General features: G+C 53.1%; 1 protein-coding gene across 2 annotated transcripts in view; it reads right to left on the bottom strand.

Annotated features, from left to right (window-relative positions):
* Positions 1-24,993, bottom strand: part of ARID3A (AT-rich interaction domain 3A) — a 103,565-nt gene that overhangs the window by 11,073 nt on the left and 67,499 nt on the right. For both annotated transcript variants that reach the window (XM_065578400.1, XM_024105679.3), the window contains exons 4-6: positions 10,466-10,538; positions 1,141-1,324; positions 273-520 (exon numbers count right to left, since the gene is read on the bottom strand). In XM_065578400.1, coding sequence (XP_065434472.1) covers positions 273-520; positions 1,141-1,324; positions 10,466-10,538 — 505 coding nt within the window. The remainder of the gene's footprint in view (positions 1-272; positions 521-1,140; positions 1,325-10,465; positions 10,539-24,993) is intronic.

The raw sequence follows: 24,993 nt of genomic DNA, 5'->3' as shown, positions 1-24,993 counted from the left end.
CCAGCTCTTGGAGGAGAGCAGGGTCTAGTAGTTAGAGCAGGGGGGACTGGGACTCAGGACTCGGGGGTTCTATCCCTTGCTCTGCCATCATCTGCCCATGAGTGCCATAGGAATGTTATTAACTCCCCGCTCCGGAGGGCTCTGAAACTACGGGGTGAAAAGCTCCAGCTAAAAGAGCCAAACCCTGAGGCCTTTACTCCCTCGCTCCCCCCATCGCTTTAACCCACGGCCCAGCCCACTCATGCCAAGCAGCGCGCCAGCCAAGCCGTTACCTTTCTTTATCTTTTGCCCGGGGCCGATGGGGCCGCCGTTGGTGGCCCCCGCCAGCCCCAGGCCAGGCACTTGCAGCTTGGGGGAGGAGAGCAGGCTGGGGGTGCCGCTGGGGGAGTAGGTGAAGAGGGAGCCCCCGAAGCCCTGCCGGCGGCCCTCTCGCCGGTTGCTGTCGATGGCGGCCTGCAGCTCGTTGGGGTTGCTGAGGCCTCGCTTCTCGCACTCGTAGGGGTACAGGTACTTCATGTATCTGCCAGAGGAAACGCCCCGCTCAGCCCGCGGCACCAGCCGCCCCCTGCCCGCCCGAGAAACCTCCCAGCCCACCCGCCGAGGAGGCGGCTCCCGCAGGCCAGCAGCTAACACGGGCGCCTGTCGGCGTTGATCCAGAGGCGCCTTTTCCCCAGGGCCGCGCCGCCTCCACGCCTTCAAGCGAAAGGGATTTCTGTAGCCCCAACCCCTCCCCATCTGGGCAGGGGCAGCAGGAGGTTTGGAGACACCGACGCTCTGTCCTGCACCAGCCAAACCAGAGATCCTGAACAGGGGCGAGTCTAGATCAGCCTCTGGCTACAGAGGCCCCTTTCTCCATCCGGGGCGGGGAAGAGAGAGCGGGTGCGGCTCCAGCAGGAAGCAGGGCAATCCGGGAAACGGGGAGGGGACCCAGCACCCCACACACACCCCTTAAATGAACAGTAGCTGATCCCCCCCACCAGCCGCCTCTGGCCCTTGCTGTACTAAGGAACGGCGGCTGGGATCTCCCACTGCTGTGAGAAGCTGGGATCGAGCACTAGGCCAGCTGGATGGAAGGGCAGAACGGTCTCCCACCTGCCCAGGGAAAGGCCCCTCCCGCCCCCCGGATCCCACAGCACTTACTGAGTGCGTAGCGTGAAGGCAGCGCTGGTGATGGAGGTGGGCAGGTTGAGCCCTTTGGTGATCTCCCGCCACAGCTTCTTGTTGATCACTTCCACCAGGCCCCCTTTCTCGGTCACCAGCACGTAGAGCATGTACAGGTCCAGCACTTGCTTGGCCATGATGGGGATTCGGTTGACGGGCGTCCCTGTGGAGTGGGGGAGGTCAGTATGCTGGAGAGAGCTGGGCCATGAAACGGAGGAGCAAGGTGCAACTGGGACTCAGAAACCCTGGATTCCATCCCTAGCTCTCGGACAAGTCACCTCCCTGCTCTGTGCCTCAGTTTCCCTCCCTTCTTCCTTTGCCTTTCTAGCTTTTCAGGGCTGGGACTGCCCCTAACAACATGTATATTATAGAATCTAGCACAATGGGGCCACGATCTCAGCTGGGGTCTCTGGGATCTACTATAATGTGTGATTAACACGAGGAAGGAAATACTTGTCCTTCAGATGAGATCTTCTTTATCCCGAGTGTGCCTGTGACAAGTTTTTGAAGAAAATCCTTTTCGTAGTAGCATGGAAAGGTCCCCTAAATTCCACTGGCCGTTTCATCTGTGCTTAGCACAGGAACAACCCCAGCTCCCTTCCCAGCACGCCTGGCTGGTATCCGATTGTGGGTGGGGGAGGTTTGCCTATTTGCAGGGTACTATTTAAACATTTTTTTATTCACATCTCTGCCCTGCTCTGCTGGGCCAGGGCCGGTCATTTGAAGGAGCCTGGTGTATTGGACTGGGCTGATATAGAGACCCCACTGCCTATTTTCTTGGACTTATCTGCCACCCTGCCCTGGTCAGCGACAGCTCCTGGAACGTGGTAGGGGGCAGGGAGGTACCACAGAAGTGACTGGCGGTGGATAGGAAAAGGATATGATGGAGCGAGAAACCCAACCCTCCACACACAGGATACCTTGGCCATCTTCCACTGCTCTCTCTTTGCATTAGCGTCAGATGCACGTCACTCTCCCCAGATCCTCGCCCTGAGACGTCAGCAGCTCCTCCGCACATCCAATGCAGGGAGAGGAGCTTACAGACACCAGCTCGGTCATGTCCAGCAGGTGGTGCTAGCAACCAAAGCCCAGCAATGGGGCTTTTAAGAGGACGAGGGAATTCGTCAGAGAGCGGAAGAGACAGAAGCCACCGTCCCAGAGCATGAGACACCAAACTGTTGTGCAACGGACCGGAAGGTCCCGTCTGCTCTGGTGAGCTGGATTTAAAAACCCACAAGGGATCACAGCTGAGACACCGCTCTTGGCGGGGCCAGAGGGGGCAAATGGGCCAATGCCTTCAAATCTGTGTTCACGCTCCAAGACGGAGACTAGGGGCTAACCGGGCTTGGGCCCGAAACTTTCCCTGAGAGTCTCTCTCTCCCAAACAGGGCTACAGAGGGTCCCCCATCTTCCCAGCCCCCAATGCCCCAAGAGACCAAAAACTGCAGGAGAGTCAGTGTCATTCCTGATAAAAATCCCGGGATGGGGCCAGGCCGAGGATACTTTAAGGAGGTGTCTATTATAAAAACTGGATGCAGACTGTTATAGGGACAAGGTGACATCATCTCACTGTTTTCTTGTGCTCGCCGCCCTGTCTCCCAGCTTCATCCATGTCTTTCTTCTCTTATACGTAGATTGTAAATTCTTTAGAGAGGGGCTGACATTTTGTTGTGTGTTTGTACAGCACCTAGCGCAATGCAGCCCCAGTCTAGGACTGCAGCTTCTAGGTACTTCAGTAATACAAATAATTAATAACAATGTGCCTGGTGACCCTCAGAACATAGACGAGGGCCCTGCCCGTAGAGCCGACTGTCTAAGGAGGATCTTACATTTGGTCGTTCGTTCGTTCAAAAACAAATTTTCAATGAAAAACAGCCTTAAAAAATAAAAAGTCTCTGGGGACCCCCCCTCCCTCCAGAAAACGTGAACAAGATTTTTCACCAACATTTTCATTCTGTTTGGAATGTTCCAGTTTTTCAAAAGTTTTTTTTGTTTTTTAGCTTTTAAAGCCAAACCGGTGTTGTTTTGTCAATGCGCCACCTATCCAGGCTGTCTCCTCTCCCATTTGCCATTGGAAAGCGGGAGGAGAATGAGAAAAGGGGAGAGGAAGGATTTGAAGTTTGCATTTTTTATTGGAAAACAAACTTTTCCATGGAGGGGGGAAAAAACAACCTCCTCCCCCCCCCAAACAAAAGAAAAGTAAAAGTTTTCTGCAAACCCCCTTGGCTCCCCAGTTTCCTACAACGTGGAGCAAAGAGCGTCTGGTCCAAAGCTAATGGGAACCTTTCCAGGCCCGTGGGGTTTGCCCTCTGAGGGCTGAGCAAAGTCAGGTTGGCTCTAGTTTTTCCCCACTCCTGCCCTGGGAGATCCAGGCCAGCGGAACCCATACCTTGAGCTGTGTGTGAGAGAGACGAGATGGGCAAGGCGCTCTCAATCATATGATATGAGAAATCAGCTAAGCAGTACGGGGGCTTCCCCTAGAGGGTGCAGTCCCCACTGTTCACCCCACCCCAGCACAGTGCCTCCCTCTGACACCATGGAGGTGCAGTGAGCTCAATCCGGATCAGACTCACATGGCCGCAAGCCAGTTCTTACAGTGGGATCTCTGCAGACCCCACATCATTGGTGTATCAATGGTAGCTAGGGCCCTAGGGTTTGATGGCCCTCTGAGACTGACTTCCCGCCCTTGCCCCATAGGGCTAGACAAGGGGGGGGGCTGAGTGCCAACACTGCATGCAAGACAGTCTCTGCCCATCAAGCTTACAGTCTGCGATGGATGGACCACATGGTTCCAACCTAATGGGTTGAAGCTGCCCCAGCCCCTGTGCAGCCCGAGTTCCCTGCCCTCAGCAAAAGGCGTGTGAGAGGGATCCCCAACCCCTGCATGCCACTGAACCTAGCTGCCCGGCTGTATCCCGGCTCATGGCAGGGGAGGGAAGGAGAATTGGGACCTGATCCAAAACCCGCTGAAGTCAAGGGGAAAAAGCTGCCTGTGACATTACTGGGGTTTGGATCACGTCCTTGGGATGTGGCTAACCTGGGTCAACCAGCGACGCCCGATCCCAAGGAGGTGGCACTGTAACCTCGAGACTGCAGCCAGGGCCGGCTCCAGGGTTTTGGCCGCCCCAAGCAGCCAAAACCAAAAAAAAAAAAAGTGCCAGGCATGTTATCTTTGACCAGCCTTCGCGCCCATCGACACAGAGCAACGCATGTATTAAAAAAAAAAACCGACCAACTCCGCTGCCCATGCGTCACGGCCACTACGGGAGGGGTGTCAGTTGCATGACTTAATACACAACTGGGAGGTGCTCAGATACTCGGGTGAGGAGCCCGGTCTAAGACTAGAACTTCAGAATTGGCTAGTTCAATCCAGGGACCACCTGGAGGGGCACGCTACGAACACCGGCGCAGGCCCCAATCGGAAACTGGGAAAAAAACCAATCCACTGAGCAATCGTGCATGGACATTTGTCAAAGAAAATAGCCACCACCACAATGACAACCAAACAACACAACACACACACACACTCTCTTTTACACAATCAGTTTGGGGACTAATTTCCCCATCTGTAGAACAGTCGTCTGCAATGAGTCACGTGACCAGCTTTAATGCTACACATAGCAAACAGCTGGTTCCAGCCAGTATCATTCTGAACCTACCACCCTAGTGCAGAGCTGGGGCCGAGAGTGGATGGGAAAGGGGGCGGGGGGGAGCGCGGACACAGGATGTTTATACAAAGCGGCAGAGAGACCACATATATTCAGGGAGGGGGACAGGGCTGTAATACATCCATTCATCAATAGCTGCCTGAAGAATCATGCCGATGATTCAATCAGACAAGCCGGGGGAGGGGTGGAGGGGGGGGGTCTTGACCTCTGGTTTATTGTAGGGGGGGAGGGTGCAAAGGGCGGGGGAGGGAGGTGGCAAAGTCTGAAGTCGGGGGAAGCCAAGGAGGATTTCTCCTCTCCCGCCTCTTCCTTTATTGATTTATTGCCTTTTTAAAAGCAAGAAACAAAATCCCCACCCGTGGTGTTGCTGCTAATTTATGGCTGCTACCCGGAAGAAGGGAAACAGGCCGGGGGCGGAGGGGGGTATTGTTAAACCGCAGCTACTGCCATGGGGCTGAGCTGCAGCCGCTGTCAGCAACAGAGATTATTGATACGGTGGTAGCGCCTTGAGGCCGTAAGAGATCAGGGCCCCAACGCTGCGCATGCGCAGAGCACGGGGCAGTCCCTGCCCCAAAGAGCTTACAGTCTAGACAGACAAGAGAGAGGAAACATTTTACAGACGGGGAAGGGAGATTAAGTGACTTGCTCAAGGTCACACAGGGAGACGGTGGCGGAGCTGGAAATGACGTCTGGATCTCCTGAGACCCAGCTCAGTGTTTTAACCTTACGGGGCAGATTTTCAAAAGAACGTGCTTTGTTCGTTTAAAAATCTGGGCACTTATTCTGGTCCCTAACCAGGAGCCGAGAGCTTCTGGGGTATGTCTACCCGGCCAAAACAGACCCGTGGCAGCGAGTCTCGGAGCCTGGGTGAACTGACTTGGGCACGCAGGGCTAAAAATAGCAGTGTAGACGTCCAGGGTGTGGCTGGAGCTCAGGCTCTGAAACCTGGTGATGAGGGAGGGTCTCAGAGGAACCCAGGCTATTCTAAACCCTCGTGAACAACAGCCAGCCTGCAACCCAAGTCCCTAGCTCCCGTGTTCCCACCCTCACGCCTGCCATAGCCCTGCCCCTACTTGGACGAGGCAGCAGGTCTCAGCGCGAGGCTGAATGGGACAGGTCACACCTCTTAGTTCAGGCTGTCTGCAGACTCAGGCAGACGTTCCCGTGTCAGATACACTCAGGTCCCCTTTTCAACTCTTAAGATTGCTAGCAATGCTAAGGCTGGCTGGTTGGTGCGCACATGGCTGAGGGTCAAACTGATCCCCGTACATGGGCCTGGGAAGGAATTTTCCGCAGGTCAAACTGGCAATGACCGTGAGGATTTTTTGCCTTCCTCTGCAGCATAGGGGTGCGGGTCACTTGCCGGGATTATCGGGGCACATCTCACTTAATCGCTTCCCTATTCTCTGCCTGTGGCACCTCACAGTCTAGTCTCCTGGGAGCTGTAATATTTTGCCCTAATTCCCGTTGCTGGGCCTGTGGGCAGGTGCTGGCAGCCAGGGCTACACAAGAGGTCAGACTAGATGATCTGCTGGGCCCCTGCTGCCTTGAAGGCGGAGATTTTGGATCTCATCACATGCCTCCGGGAGCCTGGGCCCTAGGCGGACGAGCAGCTGCCGAAATGCTGCCGAGAAGCAGCGTCATCCAGAGGCGTTGCTGCTGAAATGCCGCCGATTTTCGGCAGCATTTCAGGGGCGACGCCTCTGGATGGCGCGGCGTTTCGGCAGCGACGCCTATTGACGTTGCCGCTTCTCGGCAGCATTTCGGCAGATGCTCATCCGCCAGCCACGGTCCTCGGTGGCTCGTCGTCCGGCGCCCGCCAGATGAAAAAGGTTGGGGACCACTGGACTAGATGATCTCCTGAGGTCCCTTCCAACCCTGATATTCTAGGATAATTGTTATTTGCTGACCGTGCACAAGCAATGCTGTGTTGAGTCTGCCAGCACCCGCATGAGGTTTCATCTGGGAGTTTATAATCGATGTGCCGTCCCAATAGGAAATCCGGTGGCTTTTTTCCTCCAATAAGGCTAAATGTATTTCCCCAGGACCTGGGTGCGATTTCTGAGGAGGGCAAGGCCAAGCACGAGCAGATCCAAGCGTGTCAAACACACAGGTCTCGTGTTCAGTCTGTACCTTGTCATCCTCCGCTGCAGCCTTGCTAGGGAATTCCAAGAGGCGTGAATTTGTCCTGCAGGTTCAACGCTCATGCTTAGACCGGCCACCTACCCTCCAGGAATACCGCTGCCATGTAAACTCAGCCTGCCCACCTGCTGTTCCCCACCTCGCATTGTTCTCCCTATATTCTGCTGACACACCCATGCAATCTGCTTTCGGCATCCTCCTCCTGGTAGTTTTGGCAGGCAGCGCGGTTGAGGGGGGAGGGCATGAGGCTAGGAGTTGGAACGGCTGAATTCTGTTCCTCGCTCAGCTGAGGCCTGTGGGTGACCTTCTGGAAAGTCTGTGCCTCAGTTTCCCCCCGGCCCTTCTGGAAAACGGCAACAGCGATGCTCTTTCAGGAGCTTTGACAGCCACCGATGAAGAGCGCTACATAAAGTATCAATTACTACAGGATGAAATCAGGCCCTGTCTTCCTAACTGACTCTTGGCCAGATGGACAAGCCCCGTTGTTTAGAGGCCTCCTATGCTCCCCAAAACTTTCCCTCCGACCATGGGAAATTAGCTTCCGAGAACAGCTTTCCAAGGTTCCTGCACACAGTAATATCCGCCACGAATTCCAGCCGCTCGGCTCTGGAGGGTGACCTTTCCTGCCTTGGAAGCATGTTGATTTCAGCCCCGCGTTGGCTGGGGCTCCTCCCTTCCCTCCCCCAGTCGAGGAGAGCCCACACCTTGCCGGCCGCATTGTTTGTGGAAGCGCCGGGGGCTGGGAGAGGACCCAGAGGATGGAATAAGTAAACTTGGGAAAGCGCCTGGCTGATTCTTTCCCCCTGCCCCGTTTCCTAGATGCTGCCTGCTTGACAAAAGGCCCCACGCAAGTGGCAGCACCATCTGCTTTCCTCGGGAACCCGAGCCCTCCGCTGAGGCAAACAGCCAGCCCCTTGGCCATTGTAAACACAGCTGCAGAGTTGTTTTTGCATCTCTGAAGCGGCTGGCTGGAAATCGCCTCCCTGACCCATGGCTGCTTGGGAGATGGGGACCGGCTTCTCCCCCTCAACACGCCTCCGTCCTGCCACCATCCCCCTCAAGGGGGAAGGTTTGAAGCCAGCTGGGATCAGCCTTCCCCCCACCCCACCTACGAGCCCCAGTCTGCCCCGACCCCAAAACCTTACAAGCTCTAGTTCTACTTCGGGTCTATTTTCCACTCCCACTTGCCCTGTCTTATCCCCGCAAGGTATTATCCCAAACCCAGGGGCATGTGTGAGTTCCTGGCTATCCTTACACTGCATGCGATAGCCACGCAGCACTTCGCAGTGAATTCAGATCCTCCTGCTCCCACGGCACAGGCTGAGCTACTCTCTGTAACCCGTGAGCGGCTCAGGGGCCTAAGACACACACACTGACAGTTCAGATTCCATCCAGTAGAGGCCAGCGGCACATCCTGACACGGGCAACTTCAGTGCAGGTCACCAGCCCCTCAGCACTGAGTCACACGCACCGGCGGCGACATTCTCATGACGTGTCTCGGAGCTGGTTTGCACAGGCCTCTCCGTATGTGCCGCACGATTTCCTGCTCCGGTTTCCCAGCCCATACAGGGGCTGGTGCACTGTCTTTCCCGGTGACGCCTCTCCTTGATCCCCTTCCCCATATGCTCCCTGCTGATCCTCTCTCCTACACCAATAGCATTTTCATATTTACACAAATGTCTTAGAAGTCCCTCACTACCCCAAAACCAGAAATATCGGCTTGATGTCCTGAGGAAAACTAGATTTTCTTCCCACAAGGCTGTACCCTAACGCTCTGCTCGGTGTTCTGGCTTGGATGTGTGGGGAAGTTATGCTAGGGCCAATTTCACCCCTCAAGGGTTGTTCTGCAGCGTAGATGGGGCTCAAGGGGGTTTATGCTCATGCATGGTCACTGCATGTTTTGGTGTAGTATAGAAGCAATCCTATTGATTTCTATGGGCCCGATCCTCAGCTGGTATATATTGGTCAGGTCAGGAGAACTAAGCTAATTCATACTGGCAAAGGATCTGGTCCAGCCAGAGTGTAGCTTCGCTGCACGGGCCTGTATTTCACCCCTGTGCAGAGATCTACCCTGCTGAAGCAGGGCCAAATTTGCAAAAACTAAAACTGCCGGGATTCTGCTGCTGTGAAGCTTTAAGGTCTGTAGAAATGTTCCCACTTTTTAAAATTTTTGTTTAACAAATTTAAAGGCCAGCGGAAGCAGTTTTAAACAACCCAAACGCAGCAGGGCCGGGCTCCCGCAAAAGGGGCCAGAACAAGAAAGCCACTCAAAACTGATAAGCAAAGTGAAAGTGGCTCGTCTCTTTCCACTGTCCACACTAAGAAATGCAGGAAGTGAACAAGCCAACCGGCATAAACAGCAAAAATGGCTCAGACTCGGTCAGATGTATTCATCCAAGGTGTTTTTGTATCAAAGAAAGGAATTCAATATATATATTTCTAACTTGACAGCGCCCCTTTAATGCCACAGGCCTAGATATGGCAAAAGTGATGAGCAATTTGGGGTGCCTGACTTGAGACACCGTCAAGGGACCTCATTTTCAGAGAGTGGCCAGTTTGGCACTTCTGAAAAAGGAGGCACGGAAAAGAAAAAAATCTCTAGTTGCTTTTGAAAATATCGGCCCGGATTTTTCGTCCGCTCCACGGCGTTTGCCACGGAGCCGCTTTGCTGGGTTGACTCTGTTCATTGTTATTGCTCGGTGTGAATGCACCAGCTCCCTGCTCCCAAGCCAAAGGCATGTTTGAAAAGCCTGAAGGAGCGGCTGGAAATTGTGGATTCTACCTACGGCGTGAAGCTGCACGGGAGGAAAGGGGGATTCTAGCAGCCGCTTATCAACCCTGGTAGCAAAGTTTCTGATGCAGCATCACATCCGCTCAACAATATGAAGAGACGCACAGCGGGAGAGATGGGCAGAAGAGACAATGGAAGCAAATTACTGCTCAGTGACCAAATCAAGGATGCTGCATCCGTGCACAGCAGGCAAGGGTCTCTGTTACAACGGGGCGGGAAATAAGGAAACAAACCGCATTTAAGAAGGGAGAGGCACTTGCCCAGAAGCAGGGATGGGGGGATATCAAGCACAGAATGAATGGTCGTATGTAGGGCTTTGGCAAACCGAGACCCAAAGGATGAAAAGTCAAGAAAGCAAAGCCACTGGAACGAGGGGCCCAATCCTGCTCCACTGAAGTCAGTGGGGACAGAGGTGCCACCCATTTCAGTGCAGCAGGATTGATCCCCATGTGCGGAGAGGTTCATGTTCATGATTTAGTTGGGGATTGGTCCTGCTTTGAGCAGGGGGTGGGACTAGACCTCCTGAGGTCTCTTCCAACCTGGATATTCTATGATTAGGCCGGCGAGAGCTTTCACCTTGAGGCAATAATATTAAGCAAGAAAATAAAACCTGGAGCTCTGAATCTCACCTGAGATGGCGAGGGGAGAGGGAACACACATGCACATTAGTGCAAGCTCGCCAGGACAATACAGCAGGGCTCACCTCGCTTCTGCATAAAGCTGAAGAGGTCGTCCAGGAATTCTTTCCTCTTGGGATCGCCATCCAGCTCGTACAACTGTGCACAGAGAAGGAAGAGAAGAGATCACTCGCAAGGCACCCGGGGTGGGAGAACATGACAAACACCCGCCCGTCAGTGCATCCCCCGTAGGGAGGGGCCGGAGAGCCTGGCTCTGCAGGGCCCAGCCCGTCCTGTGTCAGAGGAAGTTAAACACGCTGGATGGCGCTTGGCCTAGTAGGTAGGAAACACGACAGATCGTTTATTATGAGAGCGCCACTGCCGGGTCAGCTGGTGAGCAGAGGCAGTGGTGAAACGGGGGAGGCTGCATGAAGCAGAGTCCTGAAACGCAGCCAGGTCGCTGTCTCACCCACCCGGTTTCCTTTAGCTTCTAGGTTTTCCAGCTATGCGACGAGAGTTATAAACGCTGCTCCCTTTCTAGGCACAGCCGCAGCGCAGCGTGCGATACTTGCTGGTTTTAAACCATTCGCATGGCTGTGGTTTGGAGTGGTGATTAGAAGGGGGAAGAGGAGATAGCAGGTGAGCACACGCTTCTTTACATGCATCTCCACCACGTGGCCCAGTGGTTAAGTTATTTGTTATGGCTTGGAAAACTCACAGACTGTAAGGTTAGAAGGGACCACGGTGATCATCTGGTCTGACCTCCTGCACATCGCAGGTCACAGAACCTCACCCACCCACCCACTCCTGAAATAGACCCCTGACCTCTGCTGAGTTACTGACGTCCTCAAATCATGGTTTAAAGACTTGAAGTGACAGATAATCCACCATTTACAGTAGTTTAAACCTGCAAGTGACCCGTGCCCTACGCTGCAGGGGAAGGCGAAAACCCCCATAGGGTCTCTTCCAATCTGACATGGGGGAAAATTCCTTCCCAACCTCAAATACAGTGATCAGTTAGACCCTGAACATGTGGGAAAGACCCACCAAACTCACTATATGACCGTGGTCAAGTCACTTAGCCTCTCTGTGCCCCAGATCACAATCTGTAAAATGGGGAGAACGGTTCCCATAATGCCCCACCTCACAGGAGGGCTGGGAGATTGGGAGGGGCTCCAATGCTATTGTCACGGGGACCATAGATAACTCCCAGGATAATGCCATCAGATTGGTCCATTCTGGCAACATCAGGTTACTGCTCCAAGAGACTCCCAGAAACCTCACTGGGGGGGCGGGGGTTTATCCCCAGCTGTGTGTTAGGGGCTGATGATGTACGAGCGGCCTAACGAGCTTGACGTCTAAGCCAGGCTGAGTGTGGGGTGCACTGGTACACCGTGGGGTCTCTTGGGACGGTAGCACTCCTTTGGGCTGGAGCATCATGGAGTTAGGTGCCCAAATGACAAGGGAAGCCAGTTCAGGAGTCGGGCGCCTGACTACCGTAGGGATTTGAAATCCCCACCCGTAAGCAGGGGCTTAGCTTCAGGAATGGGAGCAGGATCGGGGCCACAGCACTGTCCCACACGCGATCACGTCCTTCTTTGGAAGGAGGCGAAAGCCATTCTGCTGCCCGGCGGGCGGTGTGGGCCATCGCCGGTTGCAGGAGCCCAGGCAGCCATTGGCATTTTGCTGCTTGCGGGCAGCGCTGATCTACATGAACAGCTGAAGCACCGGTGGCATGACCCCTGCTCTCGGTAACGAACATGCTCTCCGGGCACACACTTTGCATGGCTTAGGTGAAGAGCAGCAACGTTTCCTCCCCAAGAATAGGCAGCCAGCGCGTCACGCCCCGCAGCTGCGTTGCGGCTTTAAAGAGGCTGAAAGACGGTAGGTTAACTGGAAAGGGTTCCAGATCGTTTGCAGTTAGCAAAGCAAGCCCTGGGCAAACACCTTTAAGCGCATGCAGCACGGCTGGTCAGAGGGTATTAGAGAGGGGGAGGCAATCTCTTATTGGACCGACTTCTGTGGGTGAGAGAGAGACGTCTGTGAGCCAACACCTGCAGAAGAGTTCTGTGGGGCGCGAAAGCTTGTCTCTCTCCCCAACAGGCGTTGGTCCTATAAAAGAGATTCCCCCTCCCACCTTGTCTCTCTAATCCCTTTAATGGCAAACGCTCCAGATCATTATGTGACGATCCCAATTCCCAAGATAGGGGACAGAAATTAATATATCCAGACTGTAAGCTCTTTGGGGCACGGAGCATCTTATGTTAGATGCACGTACAGCTCCCTGCACACTGGAGCCCTGATCCCCAACTGGGGCAGGCGGGCGCTACCGCAGTACATCTAACAGCAGCAGCAATTAGAACAGCAGCCGTTTGCCTGGCAAAGTTCCACTGATGAGGTCCCACGGATAAGGGTGCATTCAGCGACCCAGCCAGGCTAGTTATTATGGACGATCCTTTGTTAAGCTGGGCACTAGAATCTCCTTTTCTTTAACAATACACCGCAGCAGTGCTCTAAAGCCGTCAAGGGAGGGGCGCACTGACACAGCGCAGAGATTCATCCCCTTTCAAAGCCGTTTCCTTCATGGCTCATGCAAGCGTTTCTCAGCAGCTGTTTGCAGGAAGGGAAGCCTGCGAGCCGGTAGAGGGAACGCAGCGAATCTTCGGCGCACGTAACGCTCATTAGCGGCAGAGTGCGTGGGTGTCGGAGTCCTGCCTCAACTATTAATATCGCCTCCCCCTCTCCCCGCGCAGCAAGAGTGTCAGTCACTTAGAACAGCTGGTGGGACCTTTGCCCCTCTGTCCGTTTCTAACACGACCCCGAAAGCCTGCTACGTTAAATGAAACTGAGTCGGCGCCTCCGTCAGAGATTGAAAAAGTCACCGTAAAACCACAGCTCCCCACCCAGAGCTCCCAAGCCGGATCCCTTTCCGTTATTTGTAAAGCGTCGCTGGCCTTCTGAGCGCAGCATGCAAGACACAATGACCTGGGCCCAGAGAGTCTCGAAGAGATTTAGGGCTGGGCTCTGGGTCCGCCCCAAAGAGCTTCAACTACCAAGACAGGGCAATAAAGAGGCCCCCAGGACACTTGTTCCTATTAGTGCATAACGCAGAGTAGCTGTAGCCCTATTGGTCCCAGGACATTAGAGAGACAAGCTGGGTGAGGGAATCTCTATTGGACAGAAGCTGGTCCAATAAACTCCATTATCTCACTCACTTTGTGTTTCTGTTAGTGTATAAAGGGCAGGGCTCATCACTTTGTTCTGTGTGCAGACAGCGCCTAGCACCGTGGGGTCCTGGTTCACGACTGGGCTCCCAGGCATGACCCACAATCCAAATACCAACAGTGACTGCAACTCACGCTAACTGAATGCGTCTTGCATCCTCCACTAGCGGATACTGGTCTCCTGCCGCTACCAGCTATTGGAGTTACTCCCTGAGCTCAAGCGGGAGACCTGCCCTCTTTTACTGCTGTGGGTTCCAGGTTTGAATCCCACTGGTAACCTGTAGGTTGACCCCAGGACTCCCATGGCCCAGGCTAGTCCCCTAGCCACGGACCATCCTTCCTCAGCGGTCACACGAACGGCAGCTTGCCTGGCCCTAAAGCCTTCACCTCAGCATTAACTTGGACTGTCTTGGCTGGTGCAGGTTTTTCCATCAGCCCCTTCACGATACAGGAACGTTGCTTTGCCTGCAGCACTCCACTGCGGTGCCCTGTATTTTGTCAAAGAGCATCCCAATGGGATCACCGGGGCTCTTAGCGTCCGCAAGCCCCACCCCTCTTTATAAATTGGATCCGGTCTGGTGAAGCTACCGACCTTATTTACAAAGCATCTTAAAGCCACCACCTCCCGCAATAGTGAATTTCAGTCTCGAAGAGACCGTAGGGACAGAAGCCCCTTCCCCTCCTTTCTGCAAAGGGATCCTTTGATGCAAGACGCCTTCTTCCCACCCACATCCAAACCTTACACAATGCAAGGCGCTAATGCTATTGTAAACCAGACAAGATTAATGAAGCAAGGCACAGGGGCATTACATGCTGCAAGAAGTCTTAGCAATACACAACTGGGGGATGTTTTTATAAGCCGTGACAGGAAGATCTATGCAAGGCTTCTAATGCAACCTCTCTGTGGGCTTCAATTTATACTTGCACCAGCTTTTCTCCTAGGACCACACCCATCGTTTGACAGCAGAGCACATTCCAGATGTGATTGATGAGAGCAGGCCTTGCCGGCCTGGGGAGGAAAAGAATTGAAAGCCACGTTAAATTCTTAACCGCCTTTTGGAAGCTGGATCCCAATGCTGGTTAGAGTTTTTGCACACCAGACGCATAGCCGATTAATAATCGTTATTGCCACACATCCGTCAGAGGAACTGAGTAAAGGGCAAGCACGTGTGAAATACAGCGAAGGCTGCTTCACAAGCTAAAGAGAGAAACAACCACTGCGCCCGCCTACAGCCAATGCGTCACCCACCAGCGTTTCAGGTCCTCCTTTAACGACTGGTCCGCATGTGCTCCAATGTTAGAATGGAAACGCTCTACAACACGGGCAGGGAGACAATGGAGTGAACTCCCCGAGGAACTAAGGACCACCCCACCCCACCTTCCATTCCAAGTGGAAGGTGAATTTCTTTGACTTGCCTTCTCTACCAAACGTAAGCCACAGGGTGGCCTAGCTAGTGGGTGGAGCAGGACCTTGCCTTGTGATTGTGGTGGCACTTTGGGGAGTGACAAGCGTAGATCCGGGAATCAGGCACCGGTCCAAGGGTGAAGCTGGAGTCAGGGTCAAGTGACCAAGACTAAGCTCGGAACTGGAGTCAGAAGCCAAACCTAAGCTGAAGGATGAGCTGGAATCATAGTTCAGGATGGAGCCAAGAGTCAGAAACCAAGACGGAGCAGAGAGGTTGGGGGTGCAGCAGGAACTGGGCTGGGAGCAAGGACTGGAGCAGGAAGCGGAAGTGAGAGCAGCTGCGGGCACGTTACGCCTTGAGCAGGCTGTATGCTGCCACGTTAGGCTCACGAAGCAAACCGCTGCTCCCCAGCCCCGTCAGGAAACGCAACCGTTTGGAGGGAGCTCAGTGGGTCCAGGTGAGCTTGCGGAGTTGCCTAGCAACCAGGCTGAGCGCCAGCGGAACACACAGCGAAAAAAGCCAACCCTACGAAAACAAGATACTCCACTGCACGCGCTTCTCTCCCGAGGGAGTGGAGGAGAAAACGAGCCACTTGGGACAGATGCGAGTCACGCCGTGTAACGCATGCCTGGATGGTGCTCAGATACGGCGGCCATGAGCGCGGGTTAAGAACCGATGCGGAACGGAAACGAACCCCCCAGAGAATATCAGCGGGACTGCTCCGAAAGTACAGCTTGGCTGCTGTGGAAAATGTCATCCAAACCTAATTCTCTTCCCCCTCCCGCCCCCCCCGTTTTCACTGAAGGTTCTGACTTTTCATTGAAATAGAAAAAATGGAAATATTTTGGCTTCGGGGCGGGGTGTGTGTGTGTGTGTGTGTGTGTGTGTGTGTGTGTGTGTGTGTGTGTGTGTGTGTGTCAGATACACGTTTCAGAAAAAAAGTTTATTTATAGTTGAAATCCCAGAAGAGTTCCAACGGAAAAAACTGTGACCAGCTTGGGTAACAGCTTACTACTGCCGCTAGCTAGGAACCAGCCTGCTGCACTGTTAATAGCCTTATTCCGTTAATCCCTCTCTCAGTCGATCCCTCTTTTCACCTCCAGCATTCTGTCACTTTAGCGCTTTAGGGTGAGGACTGTGTCTGCGCTCCCTGGGTCAGATGCCACATGGCCCTCGACGCTACAGACACACGTTAAATAATACGGAGAATCTAGAGATGCAATGGACGAGAGACCAGTAGTCACGTTTAATGGCTCTAAGCCGGTTGCCTGGCAGAAGGGCTGGGGCGTGGGCTGCACATCTGGCAGGGCAGCAGATTCGGTCAGGGTAGCTCAGTAGGGTATGTTAATGGGCATGAGGGGATGCAGCTTTGAACACAACCGCAGAAACACAGGACCGGATCTGCCAGGGTCTGGAGCGTCCCCTGGGAGGTGCTCTGCTCCCTCAGCGCCAGCCCGGAGACATGAACTCCTTGTAGGATCAGACCAGGGGCTGGCAGGATCAGGTCCGGGTCTGGCATGGAAGGGAGGAGCTGGGAAGAGCGGCAGCCCCACCAGAAACCAACACAGGACATCAGGGTCCAACAAACTTTTGAGGCGAGGGGGAAGAACCCAGAATTCCTGTGTTATTTCTCCTCCCCCAAAATACATCTCCCCTCCCCCAGGCCAGGGTACTGATTCAGGTGCTGCAGCTCCCCACCCCCCTGCAGTGCTGACACATATGCCCCGGTCACCTCACAGGCAGGGAGCACAGTGCCAGGCGAGGCAGTCCCTAAGCAGCACGGGCTTTGCCGAATCCCACGCCGCGTCAAGCGCCTCTCTCTTTTCTCAATGACCATTTTGATCAACTGCCAGCGGAGCCGAGGCCTCGGGGGCTGCTGCAGGCCTATAAATATTAGCAGGTATCTCAGCAGGGCACGTACCGCGGGGCCACGGACTGCGCCTTGGCGGATTAGCACATTAACCGTGTAACCGATATGCCGGGCCCCAAGCTCCAGCTTGGCTGCCTGGGATGATTCCTCTTTGGAGAGGCGTCTGGAGCTGCTTAAGAAGCCATGTGGGTTGTCAGGGCAAAGGTCTGCGAAAGCAGGTCTGCAAAGGAGCTGCCTCTTCCCCTCCCCTGACTGACAAGGGAGAGAGGGGGGAAGGGCACAGGGTTTTCTGTCTGTCTTTGGTACCACTATGGCCCCCATTATCTCCATAATCAAGAGATAGCCAGAGCTGTGGGAGGCTGTGTGGCCTAGTGCACAGCGCACGCGCCTGGGAAACACAAGACCTAGCTTCTATTCTTCACTCTGCTCCTGATCTATTGTGTGTGCTTGGCCATGTCCCTTCCCCGCTCTGTTCCTCAGTTTCCCCTCCCACTCTTTGCCTGTTTAGACTGGACGCACTTTGGGGCAAGGACTCTCTCTTACTACGTGTGTGCCCATCACAAAAGGGCCTCTAGGATGGTGATTGTGAAATGCTCAGGGAGGTTAAGAGAGGCTACAAAAAACAGAACACCCACTAATAATGGGGGATTTCAACTACTGTACCCCCATATTGACTGGGTACATGTCACCTCAAGATGGGACGCAGAGGTAGAATTTCTAGACTCCGTTGATGATTGCTTCTTGGAGCTGCTTGTCCTGGAACCCCACTAAGGGGGAGGCACTTCTTGATTTAGTCTTATGTGGAGCACAGGATCTGGTCCACGAGGTGAATAGAGCTGAACTGCTCAGAAACAGCAACCACAATGGAATTAAATGTTACATCCTTGTAGGGGAGGAAATACCAAAAAAACCCAGCACAGCAGCATTTAACTTCCAAAGGGGAACAACACCAAAATGAGGAAGCTAGCTAAATGGAAATTAAAAGGCACAGTCACGAGGGTGAAATGCCTGCAAACTGCATGGAAACCATTTAGAAACACCATAATAAAGGCTCCAACTAAATGTATGCCCCAAATAAACAAAAACAGTAAGAGGACCCAAAAAAGTGCCACCGTGGCTAAACGGCACAGTAAAGAAGGCAGTGGCTAGAAGCAAAAAGGCATCCTTTAAAAGTTGCAAGGCTGATCCTACAGCGGAAAACAGAAAGAGCATAAACGCTGGCAAGTCAAGGATAATTAGCCAGGCGGAAAAAAAAAATTTGAAGAGCAACTAGCAAAAGACACAAAAACGAACAGCAAAATTGGTTTTAAGTAGTATTTCTCGAGGGTGTCGACAAGCACGTGAATAGAGTGTACTTGGACTTTCAGAAAGCCTCTGACCAGGACTCACAACAAAGGCTCCTAAGCAAAGTAGGCCGTCCAGAGATAAGAAGGTCCTCTCGCGGATCAGTAACTAAACAATAGGAAACAAAGGGTAAGAATAAACATCCAGTTTTCACAATGGAAAGAGGTAAATAGTGGGGTCTCCCAAGGATCTGGATTAGGACAGGGACTGTTCTGCTTAGAAGAGGGATGACTGAGGAGGGATACGATAGAGCTTCTGTAAAATCATGAAGGGTTTGGAGAAAGAGAATAGGGAAGTGATATTTAGCCTATCACACAAGAACCAGGGGTCACCTAATGAAATGAATAGGCAGCAAGTTTAAAACAAACATAAGGAAGTATCTCTTCACACAATGCACAGTCAACCTGTGGAACTCATTGCCAGGGGATGTTGTGAAGGCCAAAAGTAGAAATGGCTTCAAAAAAGAATCGGGTAAGTTCACGAAGGATAGGACTAGCAGTGACTATTAGCCAAGATGGCCAGGGACGCCGCCCCATGCTCTGGGGGTCCCTAAACCTCTGACTGACGGAAGCTAGGACTGGACGACAGGGGGTGGATTGCTCGATAATTGCTCTGTTCTGTTCATTCCCTCTGAAGCATCTGGCACTGGCCACTGTTGGAAGACAGGATACTGGGCTAGATGGACCATTGGTCTCACTCTGTGTGGCCATTCTTATGACTATAATATAAATAATAAGAAGTCTGGTGGCACCTTAAGGACTAACAGATTTATTTGGGCATAAGCTTTCGTGGGTAAAAACCTCACTTCTTCAGATGCAACTGATTGCATCTGAAGAAGTAAGGTTTTTACCCACAAAGGCTTATGCCGAAATAAATGCCACCAGACTCCTTGTTGTTTTTGTAGATACAGACTAACACGGCTACCCCCCGATACATAAATAATAAGAGTTCATCTGGCCCCCATGCCTGTGGTACCTACGAACTTCTCAGACTTGAACCACCCACCTAGGAGGTGGGGCTATTATTGCCATTGCAGAGATGGGCAAACCAAGGCACAGGAAGGCTAAGTGACTTGCCCAAGGTCCCACGGGGAGTCTGTGGCAGAGCAGGGACTTGAAGCCAGGGCGCTGATCCTTTGAACGACAAACTCCCGCCTCCCCCAGAGTCATTTGGCCCTGGCTGGCAGGGAAGGCTGCCCGCTAAGTGGGCTTTATAAGTAAGGGAACAGTGCAGAGGGCAACATCACGGTTCCTGAAGCCTGGCATTTCTCTCTGCGAAGTCAGGCCTCCGGAGCAGGGTGACCTATCGAAGAGATCAGTGGGACCGCACCGATAACCAGGGGTGTTAAAAGAAAGCCATAAAACCGGCAGCTCCCTGGGAAGTCCGTTAAAGGTTCAGCCAGTCTCTGTGCAATGGATGCAGGCAAAGGTCAGAAGTTGCCTTTATCACCAACACCAGTTGCGAGCCCAGACTGCTTTCAAGTCGCCTCCCTCCCCCACTCCAAGCCGCGCTGGCCCAGGGCTGGGGAGGGAAGGGCAGCAATCCCAGAGAAGCTGCAAAGGAGACTGGGATCCAGCAATTATATGTGGGGGGGGGGGAGCCCAGAATTCCTGTATCGGGGGGACGGATTCCGGGAACAGAGCTTGGGTTTCTCTGGCTGGGGAAGGGAGGCTCCGGATCTGGCATGCGAGGGGGACAGTGGACGGGGTGTGGTTATCGGTGGTAGCAGGAATGCAATAGACATGGCTCCGGGGGGCCCAGCAGTGCAGGTAACGCCTGACCCAGCTGAGGAATCTTGGGCCCCAGCCAATGAAGAGTCCAGGAGACTTCGGGGTCTCTCCCAGCAGCCCCTGCCCCTTCCCGAGACGCTGGTCCTGTGCAGTGCTGAGCGCACTCCACTCCCTGGGGGATCGGGCCCTGAGCCAGACAGAGGCAGTGGAGGGTGACATCCTGTCCCTTAGCTGAATTCAGTTCTCCACCGAGACGCTGCCAAACAGCTGTAGCTGCTCCAGGGGGGCACCAGAAGCTCCTCCTGGGAACAGCAAAGCTGTCGAGCTGAATTAAGAGGGGGGGTATTTCTTTAACAGCCCTCCTTACCCCTGGCCTTCCCCAGCTGTCGCACACTAGGGGACCGGATACAGCTATAGAAGTGTGAAAAGGGATCATTGTGGGGCCAGGGGATCTCAGGGCTCGCAGGTGGGGGAATAAATTAGGAAAGGGCTTCTATCGATTAGGCAGATTAACGGAGAGGCTCAGACTCACAGGCTTGGTGCTGTGCCCACCCGGTGTGTGAATTTCCAGCTGGCACCAGCTCCCTGAACTCAGCACCACCCTGCAGCGCAGTCCTCCCCAGAAACACCCTGGTTCGTTCCCTTGCCCATGTACCACACAGACGCGAAGGCCTAAAAGCCAGTAACCGAGAGCAAGGATGATCCAGGGTTGGTAGCACGAATTTGGGAATGCTGTGTTCAAATCCCAGCTCTGCCACAGACTTCCTCCATGACCTTGGGCAAGTCACTTTGCCCCTCTCTGCCTCAGTTCCCCGTCTGTACAATAGGAAGAACAGCACTGCCCTGCCTCAGAGAGGTGCGTTCTGAGGATAAATACATGAAAGAGGGTGAGGTGCTCATATGCTATGTTAACAATACCACCATAGTTAAAGCGGTAGAACTTCGTGGCACTGAAGCAGTTATAAAAGGTGCTTTTCCCAGTATAGCTCTTCCTAGACAGGAAGGGAATAAGCTATGCTAGTATATAAGGCACTTTGATGCCAGTTGAAGTGTGTCCACACTGGGAGCTTGTTCCGGGATAACTATATTGATTAAAAGACAAAATGAGAAAAACCTATCCCCTATTTGACACAGTTATACTGGTCCAATCCCACAGTACAGACCGGACCTCAGAGTTACACCCACTTCACATTGCAGAGCAGTATAAAGGGGCCTGAGAACGAGGCCTGGAGTTTCTAGGAGGCACGGGATGGTGTGGAGGGGCTTCCCCAGCGCTGTTGGAGACCGATAACCCAGCACAATAACTCTCCCTTCACACCCACTCAGTCACTCCTGCTTCGACTCATGCCATTATCACAGCAGCCCAGCGGGTCTGATTTCAATGCTTCAGTTCCTAAAGGCTCGTCTTCCCCGCTCTACGCTGGCTTTCAAGTTCCCCTCCATTGCCCCGCTACTGGAATTGTTACTGACACCATATTGCTTTCTTGTAAAGAAAGCTCCTCGGGGAATTCACCCCCACCCCTCCTGCCCCTGTTGTGAACATGTGGCCGCTTCCGCACCACGGCCAGTTAATTCAGTTCCTTCTCTCCCGTAAAACACGTCACCGGGGAGTGGAAAATAGACCGGCCAGATGCTAACTGCATGAGGCCAGCAGGCGCTGAGTGCCAAGAGTGGAGCGGCTTGGTGGACCTTAGATTCCCGCTTCCAAAGGAGATAGGGACCAGAATTAGGCCCCTATGTAAGATTACATGCAGGTGAAGTGTGATCCTATCAGACTCTTTCCTTAAAACAGGATTCACCTGTCATCAGATTTCATCACCAGAACCCATGTCTCCTGACACCCGGTGCCTTGTCCGCTAGACTTCACTGCCTTCCATAGTAACCGCTTTGTTCCTCTCTGTCTCCGAGGCCAGTCTGTCTCGTGATTAAAACTACGCTGAACGCTGCAGCCCAATGGCAAGCCTCCCCAATGCCACCCCAAAGGGTCCGCGTGCCCGCATCAGCCCAGAACCTACCCCCCGCTCCCCATGGCGCACGTAGAAAATCTCAGACCTCCATCTAAGAAGAGATGGACTCACCACAGACCCACTCTACCTCCGATTGCAAAATCAAAACATGAAATTGTCATGGGGTTGTGGACAACGTCTGGAAAACCACTAACCAGCTTCCCACCAAGCGCCCGTATCACCTGCATGAACACGTGCCTCTCCCTCGCTTCACACAAAGGAGAGGGTTTGAGAATGGGAATTATGAGACAGGATCCTTTTAGGCGGAGCCTGCTGTTTAAATACAAATGAGCGAAGGAAGGAAAGGTAGCTTATTTGGTGGGGGAGGGTGTGTGGGGGGTTAAAATGTCACAGTCCTCTGCCGGATGGAATTGCAAAGAGAAAGCTGCATTAAGCAAAAAGTTCCTTGCGTTTTCTTTGGGGGAAACAAGAAATGCACACACTCGGGCAGTAAGGTCAGTATAAAACAACCCACAGGGGGCTGCTCGCAGAGATCTGAAGCTAAAACCTGACCAATTCTGATATTCTTCATCAGAAAGAGACACTTGCTCTGCCTCACAGCCCCAGACTTCAAAAGCCTGGCAAACAATCCGAAAGGTCAGCCAGAAAAAAGAATCACTGGCTACTTACCACCTGGCAGGTGAATAATAAAATAGCTAACTGCAGCCAATCAGGAGGTGCTCATTTGCATGTGCAGTCTGATTGGCTGAAAACAAACGTTCGGGTATCTTATCTAAAGCCACTAGTACAATATTAGCCAATCAGGCTGTGCAATTTCTCTCTTCGACATAATCAAACAGAATGGAAGTTTTTTTCCAGTTTATGGGGAAAATGTTCATCTCGTGGGATGAAAAAGTAAACTCAGATGGGCAACAAGGTCCCCTCCCTGTAATCTGGATATTGCTGGTCTCTCATAAGAGTTAGCTAATTAAATTAATTATAATTGTCTTCCAGTCCACAGAACAATAGTGCTCAGCTACAGACCCCAATTTCAGGCCATATATATGTAAATAGTTACAGTACCTACCTTTAGCTATCCAAATAGCGTGGCTATCTGGTGAAACCAATGAAAATAAACAGTTTGAATTCCTATAGCATCTTTTTGGACATTACTGAATTAAGCTTCACAACCGTTCGAGATAGGTATTATCTGCACTTTATGGATGGAAAACTGAGACTCAGAGGGTAAGGCTCAAATATTCAACAGCGCCCTCTAAATTTGTGTCTCAGTTTCAGATGCCCATGTTTAGACACCCAGAGCCTGATTTTCACAAGGGCCGAGCACCCAACCCTCCATCTGAAGGCGATGGGAGCTGCAGGTGCTTGGCGACTCTGAAACATCAAGCCCCGAGGGATCTAAGAACCCAAGAACTATGAGTCAGTGACAGTCATCGAAAGAACCCAGGCATTCTGATTCCTTGTCCTGGGCATTAGCCACAACAACACCCTTCCCCTCTTCATGCTGTGCTGGCGTCTCGTGCCCAACAGTTCCACATGCCCAACGGCCGAGGGGTCACTCACCGGCCAGTGCACTCCCTCGTGGCCAGGCATGGTGCAGCAGCCTCTTCCGCTCTGGCACCCCGTTCGACGGTCCCTCCGAGCCCGTGGTGCTTTGCCCTTTCTCACCGCTCAGCCCTCCAGCCAGGCCGCTTATAAACCCCACCCCTTCCAGGGTAATGGAGAGTCCAATGGAGCAGCAGTCTAGTGACCTTACCCCAGGCCTTCAGCCCCACGCTGGACTCGACAGTCCTTGTCACTCCTTGCATGGGGGGGTGGTGTTTACATCCCCTTCCTTGGGGTCAGCTGGGGACCCCAGCCCTTCCTCTACTCCGGACTGTGGTCCAGGGACCCCGTATGGAGAAGCTAAGCGCTGCTTCCCTGGGCCACTGGCTCCTTCCTCTGCCTCCAGGCCTCTTTGGCAGAGCGACTCCCTCCAGTGCGCTCTCTCTGGAGGGTCTGGCTCCCTGTGAGTCTTCCTCCCAGTTTGTGGCTGATACAGTGGCTGGGGTCAGATAGCTGTCCTGTCAGATAACACATGATCAAACCGCTCAGAGTGCGTGTGTGTGTGTGTGTGTGTGTGTGTGTGTGTGTGTGTGTGTCGGGAGGGGGGGTGGGCAGATCAATGAATGGTCGCATTGTTTTCCCCTCCACTCAGGATTGCCATGAGGCCGGTAACATGTAGCAGGAATACAGGCAGACAATGCACCGTGTCCAGCCCAGAGGGAAGGGGTGGGATAGCATGGTACCAGCGTGGCACTTGGGGAGACCTGCTACTAACTCCTTGCGTGACCTTGGGCAACTCCCTTAGTCTCTCTGGGTCACGGGTCTCCATCGGTGCAGAATGGCAAATATTTGCCTGAAAAAAGGAACTGACTTGATGGGTTGTACAGGCCCCACTTTAAGGATGGCTTAGAAAGGGTTAACACGAGGACTACTGACACTGCATTGATGAGCCGACAGAGGGAGAACAGATGCCAGAAGCAGGAGTAGTAGGTGGCATAGATGGTTATAAGCAATCTATTGACCTGGGGGACCCTAACAATTGATTAACCATTTGTTAAAACATCTGTTCATGGCTTATTTCCCCGTTACAAAACGTACCCATTCTATAAAATGTGACCCTCTCACTCCCCCTTATTCAAGAACATTCAGATAAGTGCTGTGAATTCATGAAAACAGCTGCAAATCCAGGAAGTTGCATTATTTCTATTTATTTATTTCCGAATTTACCAGAGAGGATTATTCAGCCACAGAGACGGTCTCCTGTTTGAAACATCTGTCGGACACATCCAGTCCAGGAGCAGAGCTAACACCATATGGTCTAGCCACCCAATGGCACAGCCGGAGTGAAGACCGAATAGCCGAAGCAAAAGGTTCGCGAGCAGGTTTACCAGGTGTCCGGTTTTCGACTGGAACACCTGGTCGAAGAGGGACCCTGGTGTCCGTTAAAAATCCGGTTGGCGCAGGGCTGGCAGGCTCCCTACCCGGCTCCATGCAGCTCCCTGGAAGCAGCAACATGGGTCTTGGCTCCTAG

The sequence above is a fragment of the Chrysemys picta genome, chromosome 25, assembly GCF_011386835.1.
Source record: "Chrysemys picta bellii isolate R12L10 chromosome 25, ASM1138683v2, whole genome shotgun sequence".
Classification (NCBI taxonomy): Eukaryota; Metazoa; Chordata; order Testudines; family Emydidae; genus Chrysemys; species Chrysemys picta.
The sequence above is the reverse complement of the archived record's forward strand: the minus strand, read 5'-3'. Positions and strand labels throughout refer to the sequence as shown.